General features: G+C 38.2%; 1 protein-coding gene across 1 annotated transcript in view; it reads left to right on the top strand.

Moving 5' to 3' along the window:
- The window catches only part of SCIN (scinderin), a 55,393-nt gene that overhangs the window by 15,063 nt on the left and 15,168 nt on the right, over window positions 1–25,162 (top strand). The window contains exons 4-10 of the mRNA XM_006779061.2: window positions 8,943–9,092; window positions 16,994–17,086; window positions 19,807–19,939; window positions 20,348–20,436; window positions 21,734–21,949; window positions 23,190–23,311; window positions 24,033–24,123. Of these exons, the coding sequence (XP_006779124.1) occupies window positions 8,943–9,092; window positions 16,994–17,086; window positions 19,807–19,939; window positions 20,348–20,436; window positions 21,734–21,949; window positions 23,190–23,311; window positions 24,033–24,123 (894 nt within the window). The remainder of the gene's footprint in view (window positions 1–8,942; window positions 9,093–16,993; window positions 17,087–19,806; window positions 19,940–20,347; window positions 20,437–21,733; window positions 21,950–23,189; window positions 23,312–24,032; window positions 24,124–25,162) is intronic.

Genomic DNA, 25,162 nt, shown 5'->3' with positions numbered 1-25,162 from the left:
AGTCATGCTGCTTTGGAAAAGCAGCCTACACTTCCTCATTCGCCAGCCAGTCTTCCACCCACGCTCCTGACTTCCCCTCCCACTCTTTCTTTGAAAGTGTTCTTCCTGCAGAGATGATGCCTTCTGATCAATCCCGTGGACATTTTGATCATTATCCACTTGCAGCAACTAACACACTTGATGACTCCCTTCTGCATCAGCCTCACTCTTCCCACCTTCCCCTCCCTGTCAAGCCACTCTTTCTCATTCTTCTGAACGTGGTCTGCCTACCCCCTCAAGTTGTTTTGCTTGTTTACGTTTGTTTTTTAAGGCCTCCACTTTAAGTCATTGCCTGTTTATACATGCTTCCTGAGCAAACTTATCTTCACCCAAAGCTTCAGCTACTCACCCACAGGTAAATCTCAAATGTATAGTCTGTGAAGACCTCTGGCCTGAGCCCTCTGTCAGTATTTCTAACTGCCTCCCAGATGTGTTAGCTTGTGTGCATCACGAGAACCTCAAACATGACTCATAAACGTGGAACTCATCAACTTCACTCTCTCATTCCAAAACCGCTTCTCCTTATTGTCCTTGCCCCCACTCATTCACACCCTCAACCCCCAAATCCAGGAGTTATCTTGGCAACTTCTCCCAAATGCCGCACGTGCAATCACTATGCCTAGTCTGTGCCTCCTCCTAACCTTTTCCTCAGTCCTTCCTGTCCACTTCCTCACCATGATACCCTGTGCGTGGCACTTTCCCTCACATGACATGCTTTTGCTTTTGTGCACATTGTTCCTTTGCCTGGAATACTCTCCTGTCAGCATCACCTTTCTCCAGCAAGCATCAAATGTCATCTCATCCTTAACTTTTCAATTCAGATATTGCCTTCTTTATAATGTGTTCCCTAACCTCTACCTCTTTTCCTTCCACTCTCCCATGCCACACACATGTAGAGTTGGGCACACCTTATCTTAACTTTCCTATCACTTGGGGACTTGCTTGTAGTATTTTCCACATTGCCTATCCATTCACTTATTAACCTCACTTACTCACTTTGTTTCTAGTATATGGCCCAGAACTTAAAAAACCACTCAACAAGTGTTTCAACAGATGGATAGCTGACCAACACAAAGCATACAGTCTCATGTAGTTCTGTGTACAAGGGTATAATTTTTTTCATCTATAACTCAACCTAACTATATTGTCAAGCTTCAAATTCCAAGGATTTCAATAAAACAATCTTGCCTTATTAAGGTGAAGTTTGTTTACTATTAAAGCAATGCAAACTTATCCCAGCCATCTCCTTTCTATCCCAAAGGGTGGAATGCATGTGCAATGTTATGATTTGGGCCTGGGGGTTGGGTTGAGAATGGAAGTGTGAGTCTGGTTTGCAGTCTTCAGGCCTCACTTCTCTCTAACTTTCATTATGGCCTAGCCATTTCATTCATTCCCGAGCTTTGGGTTTTGGCCTCTGTCCCAAGACATTTGGTGGAAAATATCCATGGCCTCCCTTTGGTCTTCTGATCTGCCCCCATATCCACCATAAGACCCCTTCTATTCTGTCAGCAACCTGCCTCCCACTCCCAGCTCAGAAGCTCTACCTTGCTTTTCCCATGCCACACCGGGCTTGTGGGGACACTGTATCACATTGCTTTTCCCATGCCACACTGGGCTTGTAGGGACACTGTATCATATTGCTTTTCCCATGCCACACTGGGCTTGTGGGGACACAGTAGGCACATAGCTTCTCCCATGGCACACTGGACTTGTGGGGACACTGTAGGCACATTGCTTCTCCCATGCCACACGGGAATTGTGGGGACACTGTAGCCATATTGCTCCAACTGTCTAGACACTGCCCACAGTCATTTCTGTTCTTATGCTCAGGATCATGGATGAATACATGACAAATATGCTGAAGGGAAAGTGTACCAAGCTCTTTTCAAAGATTCACTGCACCTGATCAAATTCTCTAGTTATCTTATAATCTATTATTCTATTCTTAGGCCTGACAAACTAGTCTTACACCATTTCACAGTCACCTACTCATGGTTTCTACAATACACTCTAGGCCCTAAGGCTAAGACTAGTTCTTGATATGCAAATCTAGCTTTCTAGACTGAAAACTCACTCTTCCCCAAAAATCTTTAACAAAAGCAAGGTTCTTTTCAATTAAAACAATGTTGGCTTTCAGGCTTTAATCTCTGATATGACTTAAAAAATGCTAATTTTAAAACTAAAAAACTGAGCAAAATCTTCTTTGTTCTGGATAAATTCATCCTTACCTCAAAGTAATGCATTCCACTAGATTTGTGAGGGGAGAACTTTGAGGCAACAAGAAAAGATAATGGGAAAGATAAACCTAATATTAAATCTGTAAAATTTATGGTCAATGAGAGTAGGGACCAATGGGATCTATTGTGTGCTTAGTATATGCTGGGTATGAATATAAAGTGGACAGCCGTACATGCTGTCAAATGGTGAGAGGCCACAGACACATACACAAGTCAGAGTATTTCACATTAGAATCATTTGGAAAAGGTTTTAAAAAAATCTATACCTGTGATTTGATCTTTAGAATTCTGATTTTAAAGTTTTGGGGTGGGACTTTAGTGTAAGTACTTATTAAGCCCCACTTCAATATGGAAAATGTCTGAAGTTGCTGGAACATTAAGGGATTATATGTATGACGAACCAATGAGTCATTTAAACAGTTATGTCAACCTATGTGGCTGGCAGAATTGGTTTTTGATAAGCTGATGATAAAATTTCTTTGGTGTGCCAAATACTTTGACTTGTAGAGAGAACAAGATTTCATCTACTCTCACTGTCACTATGAAAAGAACTCTCCAACGTTGTCCCTGGTCCCAGTAGGTGCCATCACTACCAGCAACTAAACTAGAATTGTCCAAATCATTTCTCCCTTTGCCTGTCCTCCAGTACATGTCCAAAGGGCATGGTTGACCAGTTCTGCAAGGTTTAACCTACTAAATACCCCGGTATTCTTCTCTCTGTCACCACGGCTCTGCCCTAGTTCACATACAGTTGATTCCCTTCTGGTCATCAAGCCATCTGTGGCCCTGCCTACTCACTCCATTCATCTTCTGTCCTTCAGTTAGAGGCATTTGAAAAACACACATATATACCATTGATGGGGATTGAGTTGGCTTGGCTTTGAACAATAGAATAGAATAGAATAGAATAGATATTGGATAGATATTGCTTATCCAAAAACAAAAACCATGTTTTAAAGTTTTTAAATTAAAAAAAAAGGTAGATTGAAGACATAGCATAAACCATCATTATATTCGAAGCTATGTTTAGAGAGCTTCCAGCCTAGCAGGATATCAAATGAATTTCTGTATTTGTTTAACTAGGTGTAAGGGAAAACTACACACAGTAAAAAAATAAAGCCGATAGAAACAAGGAAGAGGACAAGGTATGGCCCCTTTTATAAAATTGTAGATGGATTTAGATTAAGTAATTTAGAAAGGATGAACGGGTAGCTGGTCTGTGCTGAATTCTGTGCACATGTTATGAGTCACCATCACGTTGGCTGTCTGGGCTGTTCTCTAAAGTCAGCTTCTGAAATCTTGCTTCCCTTCAAGGGCATCGCTGAGCGTTGTTTTATTTCTGCTCTTATTTCCTGTCCCCCAAATGAGGTTTGGCGGCACTTTGGTGTTTTACTGGTTAACCCTGACTACAGAGTTTACAGGAAATTTTAGAAACTTCTAATTTACCCCCAATATGGTTGTTTCTATAAATATCACTCACTTGCCTTTTTTTTTTCTTGTTACTAGTGGGCCAAATTAATTGCCAGTAACAGATATTGTCTTTACTCTCTATGTCTTCCTTTTCTAATAACCCAGAGCAATTTTGTTTCTGTTAAGAGTTAACTACATAGTTCAATAAACTTCTACTAGATAGTGTTCATGGGCTAGATGTACATCAACACATTATGGCCAGAATTTAAGTGAATTTCATTCTGAATTGAGTGGATATTTCATGTTTACAGGAAGTTTATATGCCACTTATCCAAAGAAATAGAACATTTAATGTTGAGTTGTTAAAGTCTTTAGGATCTTAGAAGGTAAATAATTGCCTCTGAAACCATGTTTGCATTACAGTTTTTCAGGTCTAGCATGCTTAAATCAGGTTTATGAAAAAGGCATTTCTTCTAAATCCCAGCCAAATATTATAAATAAAACAATTTAAGTTATAATGAAAACATTTTTGTAATAATACAGATCCACCTATCTCATCAGTTTAGACAGTTCTTAGCTCTATGCAGAATTTATTTTTTGCAGCCCACTCCTGGAATTATAAAAAGAAAATTCTTCAAGTGTGGTGCCAGTTGAGTACAAAGCTTCCTTGTGTACAGTGGTGAAGTAGTCTTAACCAATGACTTCTAAATAGAGTAGTGTTGAGCGGTACGGTTTATTAATAGTACTACACATGTATTTCAGCACAGTAGAGCTCTGTTAAAATGAAATGTACTAACCACATTATCCACACATAGTGGAATATAAATTACTGAGTTGCTAAAATTGTTTTAGATTTTTAAAGCACATTTATAGGTGCTGCTGCCATAATCGAATGAACTGTATTTGCATACAAATTTATTAGCACTAAATGAAAAGGGTGTTTTAATTAACATGACTATTTAACCAGCGCCGGCTTTTAGCAGTATATAATTAGAATCCATATTTTATTGCATTTCTTGTCAGAATTAACCATTGAAAATTAAGTCTAGTAAATAAGATGTCACATTTATAAAAATAGGAGCACAGAGTAAGGTGTAAGCATAACAGAGAACATTCATTTTTGTGCTCAATAGGAAACGTTCTATAACACTTTTTTAGTGATTCAGTCATCTTTGAGTTAAAGAGAAAACTTCACTCTTAAAGTTTCATTATTTTTATGGGTATTTCATAGGTCTGTTTTTGCTATTTTAAAGGTCAAAATTGTAGTCTCTAAGAAATGATGAGGAATATTTAGTATGACTAAATTTCTCTGTGAATCAGTACTGCACATAAAAACTCCCAACCAAAATTTAATAAATACAAAATATTTTGGGATCCATAGGATATTGTAAAATTCAACATTAAATGATAATTATGTTTGTAAAATTATCATTATCTACAATTCACTTTTAAACACATTTTCCAAGCTTCCATAATGCTTTGCAGTTGCTAATAAAATTTTGTATGATTTTATATAATCTCTTTGAAGTAGGGGAGAGGTCATTATACGACTAAGGTAGGGAGAACAATCCTGTGTTAGATGGTTGTATAAACACAAAGCAACTCAGTAATGAAAGTTGCTAGTAAGACTGAGAAATTTAGAAAGCTAACATCGGATCTACCTGCTGAATTTCACTGTAGTGCAAATATTAGAAATTTGCTTTCTCAGACCTGCTGAAGAGAGAATCATTTGCAACATCACATGGAATGAGGTAGCAAAGAAATCAGAGCTAAGAGCCTGTACGTAGTCAGGAGAGTAGCTGGCATGGCTGCATTAGATAATTAGATGTTACAGGCTCCCTGTAATGTGTGCTCCGTGCAAGGTGCTCAGGGTACCAGCAGGGTTCTCAGCCCTGGGTGAATGCTAAAATCACTTGGGGAGCGTTCAAGAAACACACCTGACATAACCTAAGGGTAGGGCTCAGGTATCTGTATTTTCAAAAATCATCTTCCTTCATCCCCACAGCAATCAGACAACTAAATAAAAAAATAAATAAATGGCACAAATAGAAAAGGAAGAAGTAAAACTGGCATTATTTGCAAATGAAATGATACTATTTAGAGAGAATTCCAAAGATTCCATCAAAAAAAAAAAAACCATTAGAACTGATAAATTGAGTAAAGTAGCAGATACAAAAGAAATATTCAGAAATTGGACCCACTTTTATGCACTAATAAAAAACTAACAGAGGCTGTCACAGCCGCGTGGCTTGGTTGGAGCATCATCCTATACACCAAAAGGTTGCAGGTTCAGTTCCTAGTCAGGGCACATACCTGGGTTGAGGGTTCAATCCTCGTTGGGGATATGGTCAGCCAGGCTAACCAGTTACCTAGATCATGTACTTAAAAATCTCAATCTCAAATGCAAAAGAAAAAAGAAAAATGAGAAAGAGTCTCAAGAGGATGCAGAGCCCATCCAGTCCTCAGTATACTTTAAAATCTGTCTTTCATTATGCCATTCCAGCAGGAAGCATCACCCCTCAAGCACATTCGATTAGCTCCCCAAAGATTTATTACTTTGTTGCTTTGGGGTATAATTATATCAGGCTACGTAGTAGAAGATTACAAGGAAGCTCATTGTGAAAGTACTGTAAGAATTTTGTCTCCCGTGTTCCAGTGCGCGTTTCTCTCTCTCTCTCTCTCTCTCTCTCTCTCTCTCTCTCTCTCTCTCTCTCTCTCTCTCTCTCTCTCATTTCAGGCAAGCAGTAAACTATTTTTGAATAAAGAAATGACTCTGGACTAGAAATGTCTTAAAGCCAGAGAAAAGAGCCAATGCCTCTGAATCTTGGGCACTATGTTGTTTTGCTGTTATTAATTTATTGAAAATTGCAAACATAAAGTCACATAGCCAATAAGTGGCCACCAATGTCTGTCTCCTTCACACTTATCACTATGCCAATCCCCTCTCCAAGACTCACTAGATGAAATATGTGTGGAAACTTTTGAAAACCAAATATAGTGCAAATATATTATTAGCACTAATTGTCTGCATGTCAATCTTTCCTCATTTTCCCACATTCATCTCTCTATCCCCAACATCTAGCTCATATTAGGCATCTAATAAATGTGACATTTTTAAAAAAAGGAAAATTACACTGACTTAGCTACTATAAAAATTGAAGGCTTTCTTTCTGCATTTATATGATCCTCTCTTTGTATTAAAACTGTGTCTTTTACTTAAAAATCTTTTTCTGCAAACACAGAAACAGAGATTATATTTCTATTTCTACTTGATTGGAACTATATTATTCTAGGGCTTTATTTTATCCTTGATGATATGCCTTGGATAATTTTCTACGTCAGTATTGAAACATTTTCCTCAATGTTTAACCACTGAATTCTCGTCTCCAGTATCCATGTAATACATTTATATAGCCATCTTTCCATGGATGGGAAGTTTTGTTTTGTGTGTTTCTTTGTTTTTGTATCCCATGTTTGACTGCTATAGAATAGATTCTTAGGAGTGAAATTTTCTGATCCAAAAGCACATATTTTTTGATGATGCCAAACTGCTCTCAAAAAAAGCCTGTGTCAGTTAATATCACCCACATAGTATGTGATAATGCCCATTCCCACACCCCACCAGGCTGAGAGGTACTATTAAACTTCTCTTTCATATTTTAGTTAAACCACATTCAATGGAGAAAATGATACTTTATTTTTATTTCACACTTGTGTCTGTGTAGCTTTTGAACACTGTATCCAAGACTAAAATATATATTTTAATATAAATGTCAGCTAATATAATATACTTAATTTATAGTATATCAAGCTGTTTCTAAATAGATATCACGTATTTTTTCTGTGTCATAATTTATATAAGTTTTATCCTATTATTGAACATGCAATGTCTTTCTAATGCCTCAATAATACAATCACATACCAATGAAAACCTTTGTATATGTGGGGTTTTTTTCTCTTTTGAATAATTTATTAACATAAATTTTAGATAGTGATATTACTGGGCCAAAAGTTTTAACACTTTCATGGCTCTTGATAAGAATTGTTCAATTGCTTTACAAAACTATTATATCCATCAAGTTTTTATAACCATCAAGAGCATATTACTATAACAGATTCTTGACAATCATTCTGAAATATAGTACATTTATTATTTTAAATTTATGAAATCTATATGTTTACTTTCATAACTTGTACTTATGCAAAAAATGGTGAGATATATGTTTATATTTTCCATGTTTAAAAAAATGCTTAATTTGCCCTGGCCGATTTGGCTCAGTGGATAGAGTGTCAGCCTGCAGACTGAAGGGTCCCGGGTTCAATTCTGGTCAAGGACACATGCCTGGGTTGTGGGCTCAATCCCCAGTAGGGGGCATGCAAGAGGCAGTCAATAAATGATTCCCTCTCATCATTGATGTTTCTATCTCTCTCTCCCTTTCTCTTCCTCTCTGAAATCAATAAAAAACATATTTTTAAAAATAAAATAAAATAAAAATGCTTAATTTATAATTCTGAGAGCAACAGAATACAGAATAAGGTTTAAATTAAATATATGAAATCATGTATACCTCAACAACAGATCATTTAAAAATTTTTATTATTAAATTACTGGAATAACATTGGTTAATAACATTATATAAATTTCAGGTGCACAGCTTTATAATAAAACACCTGTGACCTTATATTTTTTAATTTTATTTTTTACTAGGGGCCCAGTGCATGAATTTGTGCACCTTGAAAGGAACTGTGGGCTACGAGGCTGCTGTGGGCACAGATGCGGGTCTCGGCCCTTCCTGCGCACCCCCACCCAGCCCCTCCCACCACAACCCCTGGTCCCCTGTCTACCTGCAGGCCCACCCTGCCACCGCTGCTCCCACATGCTGATGGCTCTGGCCCTGCTCACATCTGCTGATGGTGTGGAGCGATTGGGGCTGGTGCCAGCAGCGGGTGCAAGCGGGCAGGCACCGTCAGTGGGTGCAAGTGGCGGCTGCTGCCCCGATTGCCTCTTAGGAGCATGGGGAGCTGTAGAAGCCCTCAAAGATAATCAGAGCCAGCAACTGCCCCTTGCACCTGCTGACAGCGCCGAGCGATCAGGGTTAGGGTTAGGGTTCCGGTTGTTCCGCCGTTTGGTCTATTTGCATATTAGCCTTTTATTATATAGGATACTTCTTTGTAGTTAATCACAATATGAATTACAATAGGTCTGAATGTCCTCCACATATCACTGAGGTGAAAAGATCTGTCTCTTTCTTTTAGGAAATTTACCAGTGGTGTGGTTCCTCATGCAACAAATATGAGCGCCTGAAGGCCAGCCAAGTGGCCATTGGCATTCGGGACAATGAAAGAAATGGAAGATCTCAACTAATTGTGGTGGAAGAAGGAAATGAGCCATCAGAGCTTATAAAGGTATTGTGACTTAGGTTGTGTTTGCAAGGTTACTACTTTTAAGGCAAGCATGTGGGACAAGGTGTGTGTGTATGTATATGTGTATGTGTATTAGTTTTAACAAATTCTCTACTACTTAGGGTCAGATTAGGTAAGAGGAGATAGAGTTATCCAAGTTATCGCACTGGGAAAGCAGAACATCAAGACTTTTCTCTCACTGTTGATATGACTATCAAAGGAAGCCTTGACCCTATCTCCTGTGATAGTTAAAGAAAAATAGATAGGTAATACTTTTGAGTTTGACTATGAAAATATATTTTTGAAGAAAAAATGATATAATTATATTGATTAAAATTATCAATTATAATTAATTATTTTAATAACCACTAAACACAGATTTTCACATTAATGATTTTTGGAAATAATTTTGATTCAGTGAGAAGATGCTCATGGCCTAATGCTAAGAGAAATGGCAGGGTATAAAATTTTATATATGTTATCTTAATATGTAAGCTTCTATTATAGCTATGTAATCACATATACATATCTTTAAAAGATATCTGCTGAAATATTACTAATAATACCAATATTATCTTTGACTTTTTTGGATATGGCTGCTTGATATTTTCTTCATTTGCCCTTGTATTTTCAAACTTATTATAATAATTGTATATTCCTTTTTATAGTAATTATATATTCTGTTTATGATCAGAAAAAAAGGCCATCTAAAAAATAAAATTTGGGAAGGCTTACTTGGATTTCCAATAGTCAGCATGACATTGCTAATAAATTAGACCTTGAAAGCTATTCAAAACAAATTGATCTTTAATATTCTTTTAAGCCTTTGTTCTAGACATCTAATGACCACTTAAGTCTTCTAATTCTCATATTTGGAAGCAAAAATCTATATATAAAATGTATTTTAAATTGATTATAACCACTTGTTTCAGTAGTTTCAAAGCTATACTTTGATAGAAATGGACCCAGGAACAGGATTTGTCCTTACAGAGTGGGTGGTGGAAGCAGTGTTGCATTAACTCTCAGACTAAGCTTTTCCATGGTCATCTTAAGTCCCAAGCCAAGTCCTTCAACCTCTCATTGTCTTTGGTTCCTCTTTTGTAAAATGAGGGATTAGACATAGTGGCTTCTATGGTCCCTTTCAGCTTAATACTCAGAGACAACAGAAACCATTTTGTCAGAAAAGCACACCGCTTTTTGTGTGCTGTCCAAGTGGTTTAGCTTTCTTATTTACCTTTCCTTTATTTTCCAGTGTCTTTTTGTAAATTCTTGGGGAATTTAACAATGTGTTAAATACTTTGAAATTTCCTGTTCATGTAGCATGATACTGGGCACATTGGAGATTTTCATCAGTAGTTGTTATCTAATTGAAATAACATTATGAGAGCCATACAAAAAGAGGTCCCTTTGAATACATAATCTGATGAACAGAATGAACTGGTGATTATAATAGAATCAAGGGCATAGAAAGGGAATGGACTGACTATTCTTGGGCGGGAAAGGGGTGAGGGGGATGCGGGAAGACTGGACAAAAATCGTGCACCTATGGATGAGGACAGTGTGTGGGGAGTGAGGGCGGAGGGTGGGGCGGGAACTGGGAGGAGGGGAGTTATGGGGGGGAAAAAGAGGAAAAAACCTAATAATCTGAACAATAAAGATTTAATTAAAAGTGATGCGGGAAGAGACGGGACAAAAATCATACACCTAGGAATGAGGACAGGGGTGGTGAGTAAGGGCGGAGGGTGGGGTGGGAACTGGGTGGAGGGGAGTTGTGGGGGGAAAAAAGAGGAACAAATGTAATAATCTGAACAATAAAGATTTAATTTTAAAAAGTTGTTTACTAAATAATATTAAGACAGTATTTTTCAAAATAAAAATTTTACCTAAAATTCAACAAATTTAAAAAACAAACAAACAAAAAAAGAGGTCCCTTTATAAGTTTATCAGTCAAATATTTTTAATAAGTTAAAGAGCTCCAAAAATTTTCCTTTCCTTCTCTCTGTTGTATCATATTTAAATTAGTTTCTTCATTTTACTTTAAGGCAATGATACTTAGCATGCACCCCAATCCAAAGAATCATAGTGACAAGCTGCAAGGTTATATCCTTTAAAGAGCACTATATAGCTGCTCTAGCTGTTTCTGCCTACCATTTATTGTTAGCTTACTATGTGCCAGGCACAGTTCAAGGCAGAATTCATTTGTTGTTTATTTTAATGAATCTTTTGTTTGGGTTTCTAGTATTTAATTCAGATACCCATTTTGTTCCTCACCAATTCATCCAGTGGGGGAAGTTGTAATATTATGAAGAACCCTATGAAGTATACTAACTATGTAGTTAACCATATGCTGTAATAAAATAATATTTCAAATAGTCTTTCACTTTGTCACACCAAAGTTCAACATGAAGACTGTGACCTTATTGATAAGATGTCACTTTTATATGATCAGTCCAAATTAACACCACTTGGCAATCATTTCTGAATGAGGTACATTTTCTTTTGGTTTGCAGGTGGAGTGAGGTAATAGTTTTAGGACCTATAAATAGAATAATCCATGAATAAGACAGATGGACTGTATGAAAGGGTGGATCTTTGCCCCCACACATTCTATATCTGACTTGATAAATATCAAACCAGAATGCAGGTTTCTAATCTTTTCATTTATATTGCCCCTCAGGCTTATTATAGTATTAGCGATAATATATAATTTTAAAAATCTAACATTAAGACTACATTTTCTTTCCGCAATTGAGATCACTTTCTTCTTATCCCTTGTGCTAAGAATTAGCCAAAACTCAGATATCAAAGGGCCAGATCTTTACAATTCAGCGATTCACAGTTCTTTGACATTCACTATGTAGGTTAGTTTTTACAACATGTAATAATAGTTAACAGTAATATTAATTTTATATCACTTTACATGTATATCTTGTGCTAAGAAGGAGCCCAGCCCTGATATTAAAAGTTGACTCTCCAAGAGTCAACAACTCACAATTCCTTAGTATTGGTTTTGTAATTAATATTTGTTTACTATCAGGAGGAAATGTGTTCACATGTTGGAAAGAACTCTCTAAATCAAGGCCACCTGGATGGTGCTTCTAAGTCCTGTTTTTTTGTTTTTTTTTTCAGAGCAAAGAATCACACTGTTGTGGAACTGGGTTATATTGATAGTACTTGGGCAAATGAAAAAGCGTTATTATGTTTGTAAGGGTATCCGGTGCATCACAATTTTCAGTTACATTATTTTGGAGATATAGATACAGATACAGATACAGATACATATACAGATAATTGTGAGTGAAATTGGTTGTTATTCCATTTTAAATGTGGGAACAAGGTCAGAGAGTCTCTTAGTGGTGGGTCCACCCAGCGCAGATCGCCCGAGCCTACCAACTGAAGGGTTGTCAGAAAGAGGAGGGGAGATGCTCATTGTAAAGCATAGAAATCAGGAATCCCAAAGGCAAAGGGCAGAAGTGTCCATCCCAACACTGACCAGGTAGAAATGTTCAAATGGGCATGAGGTCTTACAGAAAAAGGACTAATGCGCCCCAGAAAAGGCAAATGGCCTAAAATCTTTACCTGAGGTTTGCTGCGGGGCAGCTCCCAGACCATCAAAGACCATGGAAATTGTCCAGGCGAGAAGGTCCCTGAGAAGCTACGTGGACATCAGAAACGGTTGGCAGACCTGTCCTGTTGGTTAAGATGAACCAGGTTAAAACAAAGCTGATACCACTGAGCACTTGAATTTATCACTGAACCAGGGCCAGAGGGCTTTTAAAAAACACAGTGCGGCCCTAGCTGGTGTGGCTCAGAGGATTGATCATTGGCCTGTGGACTGAAGGGTCCAGGGTTTGATTCTGGTCAAGGGCACATGCCAGGGTTGTGGCCTTGATTCCCAGCAGGGGCGTGCAGGAGGCAGCCTGTCAATGATTCTCTCTCATCATTGATGTTTCTGTCTCTCTCCCTCTTCCTTCCTCTCTGAAATCAATAAAAATATATTTTAAAAAATAAAAATAAAAAATAAAAAACACAATGCTGAGTTTCTATCCTAGTCTTGGACTCAGGTCCAGACTTTTGTAGTCTTTACGCCCCAGATGGCTCCAATGGGCAGCCAGTGAGAACAACTGTTCTGGCTAAATTCGTTGGCATTCTGGCTTATGTATTTTAATAACTTGTGAGCTAGGTATCGATGTCATAATAACTTATAAGTTATCTTTCCATATGAGAGTAACTTGTGAATTAGCTTCCCATATAATAATTTATGAGTTAACTTCACTGTGAGTTGTACCCTCTAAATCCAATCTCAAATATGTTGATGTTACTCTAACACTGAGCTGGCTAAGTGAGGTCACAGCTCTCCTGAGAATCACCTGTGCTTTTATTTCCCTGTTAGTTTAACAAATATTTAATCTTCCCTACCAGCAAATATTTACTTGTCTTAACACAAGTAAAAACACCTTAACGACAAGACTATTCTTCCCATTTGCAATTTATTTCTATTTACCATATGCTTGTAAACTATTGATTTTTTTTTTCATTTAGGGAAAGGAAATAAGACATAAGAATTACTGAGTAATTAAAATGTTAGCTCACAGAACCTGAGAACGTACTTTGTTTTCAGTGACAAATAGAAGCAGAAGGCACACTAAAACGATGAAGATAAGAAGGTGATGTCTCATTTTCCATAGAGAGCAGTGGAGGCTGGGGGCTCGTACAGGGATGAAATGACATGTGACTGAAGCTCTTGCTACAATGTGTAACTCAGTAGACATTCAGTAAGTGGTAACTATGACTGTGCGGCTTGTAATTAGCTGAACCAAGCAAAGAATTTATTGCTCAGTCATGCTTCGGCCACACCCAGTCAGCCCAGGCAGAAGTTACATTGGGTGTTAGGTGAGGCCCTGGGGAAGGAAAGTTCAAGGCTCCCTTAAGGAACATCGAGAACATCAGCCTGGTTGGAGACGGTGTTTGGTAGAGACGCTGAGAAGCAATGCAGGGTGGGTAACATCCAGCTCTGGGCAGACTTTGGAAGCCAGATGTAGGAGTTATGCTCTGTCAGGAAGCATTCGATTCAGAATGATCCAGAGCACAGATTCCTCAGCTTCACCCCTGCCTGTTACTTAGTTGCTGGCTGTTGGGAATCTGTATTTTATCAGGTTTTCCAGATGTTGCTTGAACACTGAACTTGAAGACCACTGTTCCAGATATAAATCTATTTAGAAGTCCTAGTCTTGAAATATAGGAGTAAAGTGAAATAAAGGGCCAGTGTCCAGAATAGATGGAAAGATGAAGGGAGACCGAGGCAGGAGGGAGTTGACAGCAGTAGGTATAACCCATGACATGGGCGATGAGGGACTTCACTAGGGTGGGAATTAAGGAATCAGTGACTCTAAACATTATCATAAAAAAGCAGAATTTAACGACATGTGGGTAGGAGATTCAAAGTGGAGGCAGCAAGTAGTCATAACTGACCACGTGATTTTCAGTTCGGGTGGATGGGAGACTGGAGCGCCGCTGGCACCAATGGTGAGCTGAGAATGGTGTCTTGTGGAAGGATCAGTTCTGTTCACGTTAGAAGGTGGTGATACTTTTAAGTGGAAAGTTACAGAATATCATTAACGGAAAGGAGGGCTCCACACTTGCGTGACAGGTCTTGGCTAGAACAATAGATGAAATTTTTATGGAACATCCTCAGATAAGGCTGCTCTGTTTCCTTTCCTCTTCAAATTGTCAAAATATGTTCTTTCCCTCACAAAGGATTGCATGAGTCAAATACTGGTCACTTGAGAAACTTAAAGGAGTGTTTTAAATTTCGGCGTTACCCAATCTGCGGAGAAAAAAAGGAAAGCTGATTTGCAACTTATTTCAAAGATCACAGTGTATGGGGTAGTTGATGAAATGGGCACATTTAATTTTCCTCTTTCTAGGCAGGACCCTTAAGGGCTGGGCAGTGTGGTAGAAACTTATTTGTGTTCCACACTGAGGTGTCTGGTTGAACAGACTCTTCCTTAGGGTTACCTAACAATATCCCCCTACCCATGGAGTTACTAGTAAACCTGTTTCTGGTAAATCCATTGGGTTCAATTCCCAACTAAGCCAGAGTCCTTTGAGAGAGGCTAATTAAGATCCCGGCTGATATGGGAATTGCTGCCTGAAAATGAAAAGCTAGAGAATGCCTCAAATCTCAGAGTCACTTGGCCCCCTGAGAGACTTACTGGTATTAGCTATGTCCTTAACACAGACTATTGATTCCAAATTCTCCTGTCTTGGTTAGAGCAGAGTTACAAAAAGGTACATGAGGTGACCTGTCACTGCTCTTCAAAGATATACACACTTCTACCAAAGTAAAACTTTTAATTGGAAGGGCTTTAATTTTTGTCTTAATCTTACTTTTAGCAAAAAAGAAAAACTATATTATAATAATTTAGTATGTATAATAATTAAAGTATTTTATTTATTTTTAAATATATATTTTTATTGATTTCAGAGAGGAAGGGAGAGGGAGAGAGAGCATCTCATCAATCGGCTGTCTCCTGCACACCCCATACTGGGGATCAAGCCTGCAACCCAGGCATGAACCTTGACCAGGAATCTAACTGTGACCTCCTGGTTCTGGGTTGATACTCAACCACTGAGCCACACCAGTTAGGCTGAAGTATTTTATTGGTCATTGTATAAGCAAAAATATGGGCTTGTTCCCAAAAGAAATAAGTTCTTTAATGCATTTCTAAACTTGAGTCTGTGCCTGTACTCCTGCAAGGATTAGGATTTGTATACATTTTTATTGTCGTTTGCCATTCAGCAGTTTGTATTTCACACAATATATTGTAAGGAATATTGAATATAAAATACAATGAATTTCATACCTTTTGTGTATGTTCTAAACTTAAATTTATATCAATATTGTTATAAAAATCACATTGTTTAGAATAAATTTACATTTTATTCTTGTCCTTAACATTCTATGATATTTGCATAAATAAATTAATCAGGATTTCTTATAGAGATATTTTTTTGTGTGTGATTTGAGTGTACAGAAATTCAAAGCAGATTCAAGTATACTTTTTATGAAATGGGTTGCTTGAACTTTTGGATTGAATCATATATGCAACAATAAATAAATATATTAATTTGGCAACTAAATTATTAAGCATCTACTATGCCCCAGGCACTTTTGAAAGTGCCAAGGATAGATTAGAAAAGGAAGCATGATATAGTCATCAAGAACTTGCACTTTATGAGGCTAATAATATGTCAATAATGATAATAGTACCTTACCTCAAATAGTAATTTTGAACCAAGTTTTTGTAATAATAAATTAATTAAACCTATAGATTGCTTTTTCAAGAAGCAGAAGTCACAGAAGTAATTCTGTTGCAGAACTAAACTTAGAACTCATATTTTAATTAATTTTTTAAAAATCCTTATTGTTGTAAGTATTACAGATGTTTTTTTCCCATTGACTCCTCCCACCCTAGGCCTTCACCATACTATTGTCTGTGTCCATGGGTTATGCATATATGCATACATGTTCTTTGGTTAATCTCTTCCCACCTGTCCACCACCCCTGCCTTCCCTCTGAGATTCAGCAGTCTGTTCCATGCTTCTATTCCTGCTAATTTTTAATAATATGGACACCTCAGTTTATAAATTTGGGATTTTATTTTCTTGGAAGTTCCCATCACTAGCAAACTTAGTGTTTGTTTACTTTCTGCAATTGATTGATTTGACCCATGGGAAAAGGCCAGTGTAGTATGATTGCTGAGAATTGTTTGAGCCATTTTAATTGCACATATTTTATAATCTATGTCTTTAGAAATGCTAAATGTTTTTTTTCTTTTTTTAAAAAATTCTGCATTCTTTAATGAGAGGTCTTTATCTTTTATCTGTTTACTTTTTTCCAGGTTTTAGGAAAAAAGCCAGCGCTTAGGCATGGAGATGATGACGATGACACCATAGCAGACATAACTAACAGGAAAATGGCTAAACTCTATATGGTGGGTTCACTTTTAGAGTTCTGGGTTTTTTGTTTTTTGTTAATCTTCACCCAAGGATATTGATTTTCTAGAGAGAGTGGAAGGGAAGGGAAAGACAAAGAGAGAATCATCAACATGAGAAGGGCGGGGATTGAGCCTACGACTAAGGGACATGCCCTTGACTGGAATTGAACCCAAGATCCTTCAGTTCTCAGGGCAATGCTCTAACCACTGAACATTGGCCAGGGCAAGTTCTGTTGTTTTTACTGGACTGGATGGGGGAGGGGGAGGGGGGACGGGACACTTTGCTTAACTGATATTCAAAGAGAAATGTGTAGATAAAATCCATTGTTTGTGCTAGTTAGTATATTCATTAAAATTTCTCTTTTTATTAAAAACAAATAAGGGAACTCATTGCTCTAAAAATAAAAATTTGCAGTTACTGTACTGGTTTGCAGCAATGTGTTTTGATATATTACATTTAACAAAATGTATCCTCCATGGAGTAAAAATATTATGTAAGCTTTTTCATATAAACTCTGGATAAGCTATAAAATCTTCACTTTATTCTAAATATCCTGTTTAGCCATAGTGAAGGCTTTCCTTGTTACAGGAGAGCAAAACAGGAAGGAAGGAGGGCGAAAACCAGACCTGTCCTGGGGATTAGCAGACCCAGTTCCAAGTCACGTCTGTGGTGCATGATGGGCTGGGTGATCTTGGCAAGACATGACCATCTGGGTCTTCATTTTCTTATGTGGAAAAAAGGAGAGAGAGAGAGAGGGAGAGAGAGAGGGAGAGAGAGAGGGAGAGAGAGAGAGAGATATTAGATTAGAAGATTACTCAGTTCCTTCGAACTCTATAATCTTATGATTTTATTGCTGATGAAGGTAACAAAAGCCACATGACATACCAGTTGAGGAGACTGTTTAAATGAGATCACTCACGCGTTCCCTCCCCTTATAGCTCCCTAAGCACCTGATTGGGAGCAGATTGTCATCTCCTTACAGAATTGAATAGTTTTCTCATCTGTTAGAGGAAGGAGTTACATTTGTTGCTCTTTAAGTGACTTTCTAGCCCAGAACCACTGATTTTTAAGTGAAGATCAAATTACTAACTTGTGCAGCACAACTTCCTTCTTGTAAAGGGGAAGTGGATTGCTTTCTCTCTTGATGGCAAAGGGAAATGTGGTTACCTCTTCTAAGCACACTGATAATATTAATATAAGTTACCCAGAAATATCTAAAGACTTCGTGGCTGCTTATTTTCAACAGCTGAACAAATATCGTTTATGTCGCTTCATCAGATAAAATGATTCTCTTGGACAGCGTTGTGGACTCAAGAAATATTTTACAATGTGAACATGTTAATCTTGCATCATGCCTCCCTCTAGTGGATTTACCATGTATTGCATACATCTAAAATGTAAAGTCCGCTCGAAAATGCAGTACTTTAATTTGGGATTGCTGAGTGAAGTGGAGCAGTAGAGGCAGCCAAGGGCGGTTTTTAAACATGCAGAATTTAAGCCCCATCATGGTGCAGCAAAACTCTGCCACTGAGCTAGGGAGGGCCCTGGAATCTGCATTTTTATCAAGTACCCAGGTGATTGTAGCCTGCAAGCTGATCTTTGAAAACCAGTGACTTCTACCCTGAGCATGAATATCACTTGCAATTTTGTAAGTCCACTTTCAACTTAAAAAATGTTGTGTAGTCAATTTTCAAACTTCGGGAATCTAGATTAATAATTAATTTGTGTCAGAGGAAATTTACTTTGATAACTTATACAAAGTATACTTAAATTACAGTGCCAATATTGAGGGAAAAAATCTATAAGGATAAACTGTAATGTAGCAATGCCTTCCTTAAAACAATGCCCGGCATTTGGTAGGCACTCAGAAAATGTTAGCTGATTAAATATTTAAGCTTCAGCTTTTTGTATGTGCACAATGACTGTAAGATTATTTTTTTAATATATTTTATTGATTTTTTTACAGAGAGGAAGGGAGAAGGAGAGGGATAGAAAGTTAGAAACATCAATGAGAGAGAAACATCGGTCAGCTGCCTCCTGCACACCCCCTACTGGGGATGTGCCTGCAACCAAGGTACATGCCCTTGACCGGAATCGGACCTGGGACTCTTGAGTCCGCAGGCTGACGGACGCTCTATCCACTGAGCCAAACCGGTCAGGGCTAAGATTATTATCTATCTGAAAAGATTGCTGTAAAAATTCAGAAATAATCATGTTAAATTCATAGCATGGTGCCTCGTATATGAAAATCTCAACAAGCCATAGTCATTATTAGTATCACCATTATTTTTTGATGTTTTAGATACAGTGTCAAAACTTAACTTTTTATGAATAGTTCTTTTATCCCAAAGAACCTTTAAAAAAGTCTTTGAGGGTATAATTGGGCTCACAGATCTTATTTGTTTGTTTTCTTTAAAACAATTTCATCAAAGTATTGTTGTTTTCATTGCATAATTTTCTGATTTCCTTGGTTAAATCTATTCCTAGCTATTTTATTGTTTTTAATACTATAGTGAACAAAATGATTTTCTTTAGATAAAAAACAAACAAAAACCCCTGGCTTGGTTGAGGCATAATTTACATATTGTAAAGCTCACCCATTTAAAGTGTACCATTCGGTGATTTTGTTACATTTGCAGAGTCGTGTAATCATTGCCATAATCTAATGTTGGAACATTTTTGTCATCCCCAAATGAGATCATAGTTTTTCTGTTAGGTTTCAGATGCCAGTGGGTCCATGAGGGTGACCCTGGTGGCAGAGGAAAACCCCTTCTCCATGGCCATGCTGCTTTCTGAGGAGTGCTTTATTTTGGACCACGGCGCTGCAAAAAAGATTTTCGTATGGAAAGGTGAGAGAGACCATTGACTGTGTTTCTGCACTTCAGATTTATAGGTATTTCTTCATTAGTAAAGAAAACATCTTTTCTGATTTAAACAAACAACACCCTACCTTTCTGATCTGTAGATAGCTCATATAAATGTCAGATGTCAAAGCCACATTTTCTTCTATTATCATCATTTGTCAGGGATGGTGGTGGTAAAAGGGCACTCGGACAATATAAACAGAATCTCTTTTTATGTGTAGTGGTCATTACTACATTGTTAAATATATTTAATGTATTAAAATTCTTGCCATTTTCTCAGTGTCATATTTAAATTAACTAATTATGTTTACTTTTGTGCACAAGTATTACTTGATCATATAATATCTTCCCTCACTAAAATTCTGTCTTTCTTTGATTTATCTTGTAACTTAGGTAAAGATGCTAATCCCCGGGAAAGAAAGGCTGCAATGAAGACAGCTGAACTATTCCTAGATCAAATGAACTATTCCACCAAAACCCAAGTATGTATAGAAATGAACTGGCTAGAAAAAAATTTAAACATGGGAGCTCATGACAACTCCACAAAACTCATGCAAGAATTTGATTTACAATAATATATAGGTGTGAAGTCATTCTTCCCTTGTGTGTGATGGTGTGTCATATGTCCCTAGACTCTATCTGTGTGGAGGATGGAATTTTGCAGAAACTGTAGAAAAACACTCCCATGAAGCTGTGTAGTGAAAATAATAGTTCATCTATTTCCTCCACAGTCTTCAAGTCAAAACAGTCAACCACAGCTGAATTAACTGAGAGCGCTTATCAGTTATTCACAAGCTGTGCAGAACGTGGACTAATAGGTGGTTTCATCAACATCAGCTTAGACACTGGCTACTTATTGTTCCTTTCTGAACCTCTCAGACTCATCTTTTCTCTTCTTTTATTTTTAAATCCTCACCTGAGGACATGTTTATTGATTTTTCAGACAGAGAGAAAGGAACATCTATGTGAGAGAGAAACATCGATTGGTTGCCTCCTATTCACACCCTGATTGAACCCACAACCTAGGTATGTGCCCTGACCAGGAATCAAACCCACAACCTTTTGGTGTACGGGACAATGCTCCAACTAACTGAATCCTGGCACTAGTATATTCATGGGATCATTTCTTCTGGATCACAGACTGCTGTGACCTTAATGTAGAAAAAAACTTATTTGACTGCCATGATAACATAGGGAAGAACTTTATTCTTACTGTAGATATCCAGACTCAGTGGCAATAACTTCAATTATGAGGAAAAAAGGTTGGATTGTTTTAGTTTTATATTTACTAGAGGCCTGGTGCATGTATTTGTGCACCAGTGGGATCCCTTGTCCTGGCCTGCAGACATCCCCCGAGGGGTCCTGGATTGTGAGAGGGTGCAGGCCAGGCCGAGGGACCCCACCAGAGCCCTATTTGGGCCAGGGAGGGACCACAGGAGAGCTCCAGGGTGTGTCAGGCCCTTCTCTCCCAGTCCCGATCAGCTGGACCCCAGCAGCAAGCTAACCTACCATTTGGAGCACCTGTCTCCTGGTGGTCAGTGCATGTCATAGCGACTGGTCGAACAGTTGAATGAATGGTCAGACACTTAGCATATTAGGCTTTTATTATATAGAATAACCTCCCCTTTTGCAGTCATTTAAGGATCCCAGCTCCTACGTTTGCTTCTGTCATCACCAAAACCAGGACAATGTTTTCATTTCCTTACTTCCTTCTTCACTACTAAATTAATGTTCTCCTTCAGTCTCTTATTTTTTTATTATTATTATTTTAAATTTCAGATTCAAGTTCTTCCAGAAGGAGGTGAAACACCAATCTTCAAACAGTTCTTTAAGGACTGGAGAGATAAAGATCAGAGTGACGGCTTCGGGAAAGTGTATGTCACAGAGAAAGTGGCCCAAGTAAAACAAATTCCATTTGATGCCTCAAAGTTGCACAGTTCTCCGCAAATGGCAGCCCAGCACAATATGGTGGATGATGGCTCTGGCAAAGTGCAGGTACTTACCTTCTGTTTGTGGGTTTGCTTGTTTATATCATCAAGCCCATTTATGCCAGTATATGTGGAAATATAACTTCAGGGAAATAAACACTTGGTAAAATGTGAATTTTACTTATGAATAAAGATGGGCCAAGGCTGGAAATTAAACTGGGAACTGGAAGCTGGAAGAGATGTTATCTGACCTTCATTCCATTTTATAAAGCAGATGTTGGGATTCCAAGAAGTCAGGTGATTTGTGCACGATCACATAAATGTCATCTTAGATCCGACAGGGAACCCCGTCTTGTTTTTTGAATCAGAACTGCTCCGGCTCCCAGAACTGGGGTTGTCTGCAGAGGGGGTGTTGCCCCGAATGTGCCAACGACTATCAGTCTGTCCTTCCCTCGCACATTAGAGGCATTCACAAAAACAGATTGGACATGTGTTATGTGATGAAATCAGATATTTTTAGAGCATTCGAATCATTTCACTAATTATTCCTTGATTCTTTTTACAAAAATGCTAAAAAAAAAATCCTATTAATTTTCCTAACTGAAATCTCTTCACACTCGGCCCACTATTGAGTCATCTAACTTTATGACAGTTGGGTGATGTCTTACCTCCTGAGGGCATGAATTGAATATTTTCTCTCTATATCCTTAGGGCTTACCACAGTGCTTGAACCAAAGTAGACAGTAAAGAGGTTTAGGAAGTTGTTTTTCTTCCTTTCAAAGATGTGAAATCGGAATCTATGCTGCCGTACAGCATTGTGGGAGCTACAGAGGGAGCAGTACCCCTCATGACTGTTGTCAGAGGGCTCACAGCTTCTGGGTCTGGCTCTATTTCCTGCTCAGACGCTCTTTTCTGGAGCTGAGCACAGCCATGTAACCCTGTGGCAGATGTGTCCTGGCTACTGCCCCATGTCAGAACACAGCATCTCTGAGATGTCCTGCCATGCCTCCCAGAGCTCCTGAAACCCAGCTCCCTCCAGGCCTTGGGTTAACCAGGCCTTGCTGCCTTTCTCTGCTCACCAGATGGTGTGGGAAGGCTTCTATTTGAAAGCACATCTCTTCACCCGCTCATCTCCAAATTCCTATCCTGCCCCTTTATAATACAATAACTTTTAAAATAAAAAATACTAACTTTTATTATTAAAAGTTATTTAGGAATAGATCTAGACCAAGTTTAAAAAAAATTCTGAGAAGTATTATTAGGTCAAGAAAATGCTAATTTGGGTACACATATTCCATCCCTTTCAGATTTGGCGTGTGGAAAGCAGTGGTAGGATCGAAATTAACCAAAATTTATACGGTGAATTCTACGGTGGTGACTGCTACATTATACTCTACACGTATCCCAGAGGACAGATTATCTACACATGGTAACTTTCCCTCTGTTATAAAATCTCAAGTTTCATAGAGGCCAGATATTGCTCCCAAGTTAAATTTCATGAAATTCTATGCAATGTAGGATAGAATTGTCCTATAGTTATCCTAGTGAGATTTCTATAGCTTGTAGTATGTCCTTTCAATATGATTTTGACTATATTTTGTAGCTTCTGCCCACAAGCAGGGGGGATTAGATAACAATCATTCTCTCTAATCTAGGAAAAAGGTGTTGATATGCAAAGGGGAGTGTTCTCCTAGTGGATATGTAGCTGAATATCTCATCTCCTGGGCTCAGACATTTGGTGCTATGCTCACAGAATATTCTTGGAACAATGAAGTGCCTCTGATATCCAGCCTCGTAGGATTGGCTCATGTTCTCCTACTCAGATGGAGAAGTTTCATTATGGGATATGGTTTCCCAAAATAGGCAGCTGCAACTTTAAGTCAGACAGACCCGATTACTGACCTAAGTTATAAGGAGTTAAGCTCCCGTTTCTTTACCTGCACGATGGAGATAAGGATACCTACCACATGCAGTTCTAGACAGTACACAGGACAAGTCATGGCTCCACAGTAGTACTTGCAGAAAAACGGTGGCTTCTACAGCCATGTCATGTGAAACCATAATAACTCAAGTCTCTACTCGAAATGCCTGTGTTAGAAGGTTTTAAAACTTAAATACAAGCTAATTTATTTTGCTTGGGTCCCCTCCAGGCAAGGAGCCAATGCCACGAGAGATGAGCTGACGACATCTGCATTCCTGACTGTTCAGTTGGACAGATCCCTGGGAGGACGTGCTGTGCAGGTTGGAATATTTTTACGAAGTTCAAGTTCTACTGGCCCCCATCTAAACTAGCCCCACTTAAACTAGCCCCACTTAAACTAGCCCCCAATGTCTAGTTTAAGCCCCCAACCCCACTTGGGATGGGAACTTGACCTTTTCTATATATTACTTTTTTTTTAATTTTGGAATTCAAATACCTCTACTCTTGTGCCATAGTAATTCTCTCAGGCTCTGGAAGAGAGAAAGGAAACAAAATTAAAAAACAACAAAAACCCAAACATACTATTAATAGACTTAAGAGCCTGAAAGGATCTTTCCTTTAGAATCTCATCATATGTCATTGTCAGTCACTTGACATTAAAACTGTGCTGAGTTACCACGCCCACCTGTTGTTAAACAGATGTGATAAGGTAGATTATTCCCCCACCCCCATCCATGCAAAGATGTCAACATCTTAATCTCCTGGACCTGTGAACATGCTATGTTTTAAGGCAAAGGGGAATTAAGAATAGAGATAGAATTAAGGTTGCAAAGTAGCATTTCTTAAAATAGGAAGATGATCCAGGATGATGGGGCAGATCCAGTGTAATCACAGGACCCTTACAAGTGAAACAAGGAGGCAGGTGGAGTTAGAAGGAGGCAACACTTGAGAGACTCTGCCAGCAATTGCTAACTTTAAAGATGCAAGTGGCCCCAACCCGAGGAATACAGGCCGCCTCTAAAAGCTGAAAAAGACAAAGATATGGATTCACTCCTAGAGCCTCTAAAGGCACTCAGCCCGGGACACCTGGACATCAGGCCAGTGAGACTCTTTTAGGACTTCCGACCTCCAGAACTATAAGACAAATTTGTGCTGATTTAAGTCACTAAAATTATAATAATTAGTTATGAAAGCAATAGGAATTAAATACAGCAGTATAAAACAAGCACAGACGAAGATTTTAATTAATAGAACAATATTTACACTCCGAAATCACAAAAGTATGTAAGGAATGTCTGATGAGAGCATAGACCCTTACTTTTCCCTCTGGGTTCCAGAATTTTGACTGACACAAAGTCT

This window comes from Myotis davidii, unplaced genomic scaffold, assembly GCF_000327345.1.
Source record: "Myotis davidii unplaced genomic scaffold, ASM32734v1 scaffold168, whole genome shotgun sequence".
Lineage (NCBI taxonomy): Eukaryota > Metazoa > Chordata > Mammalia > Chiroptera > Vespertilionidae > Myotis > Myotis davidii.
The sequence above is the reverse complement of the archived record's forward strand: the minus strand, read 5'-3'. Positions and strand labels throughout refer to the sequence as shown.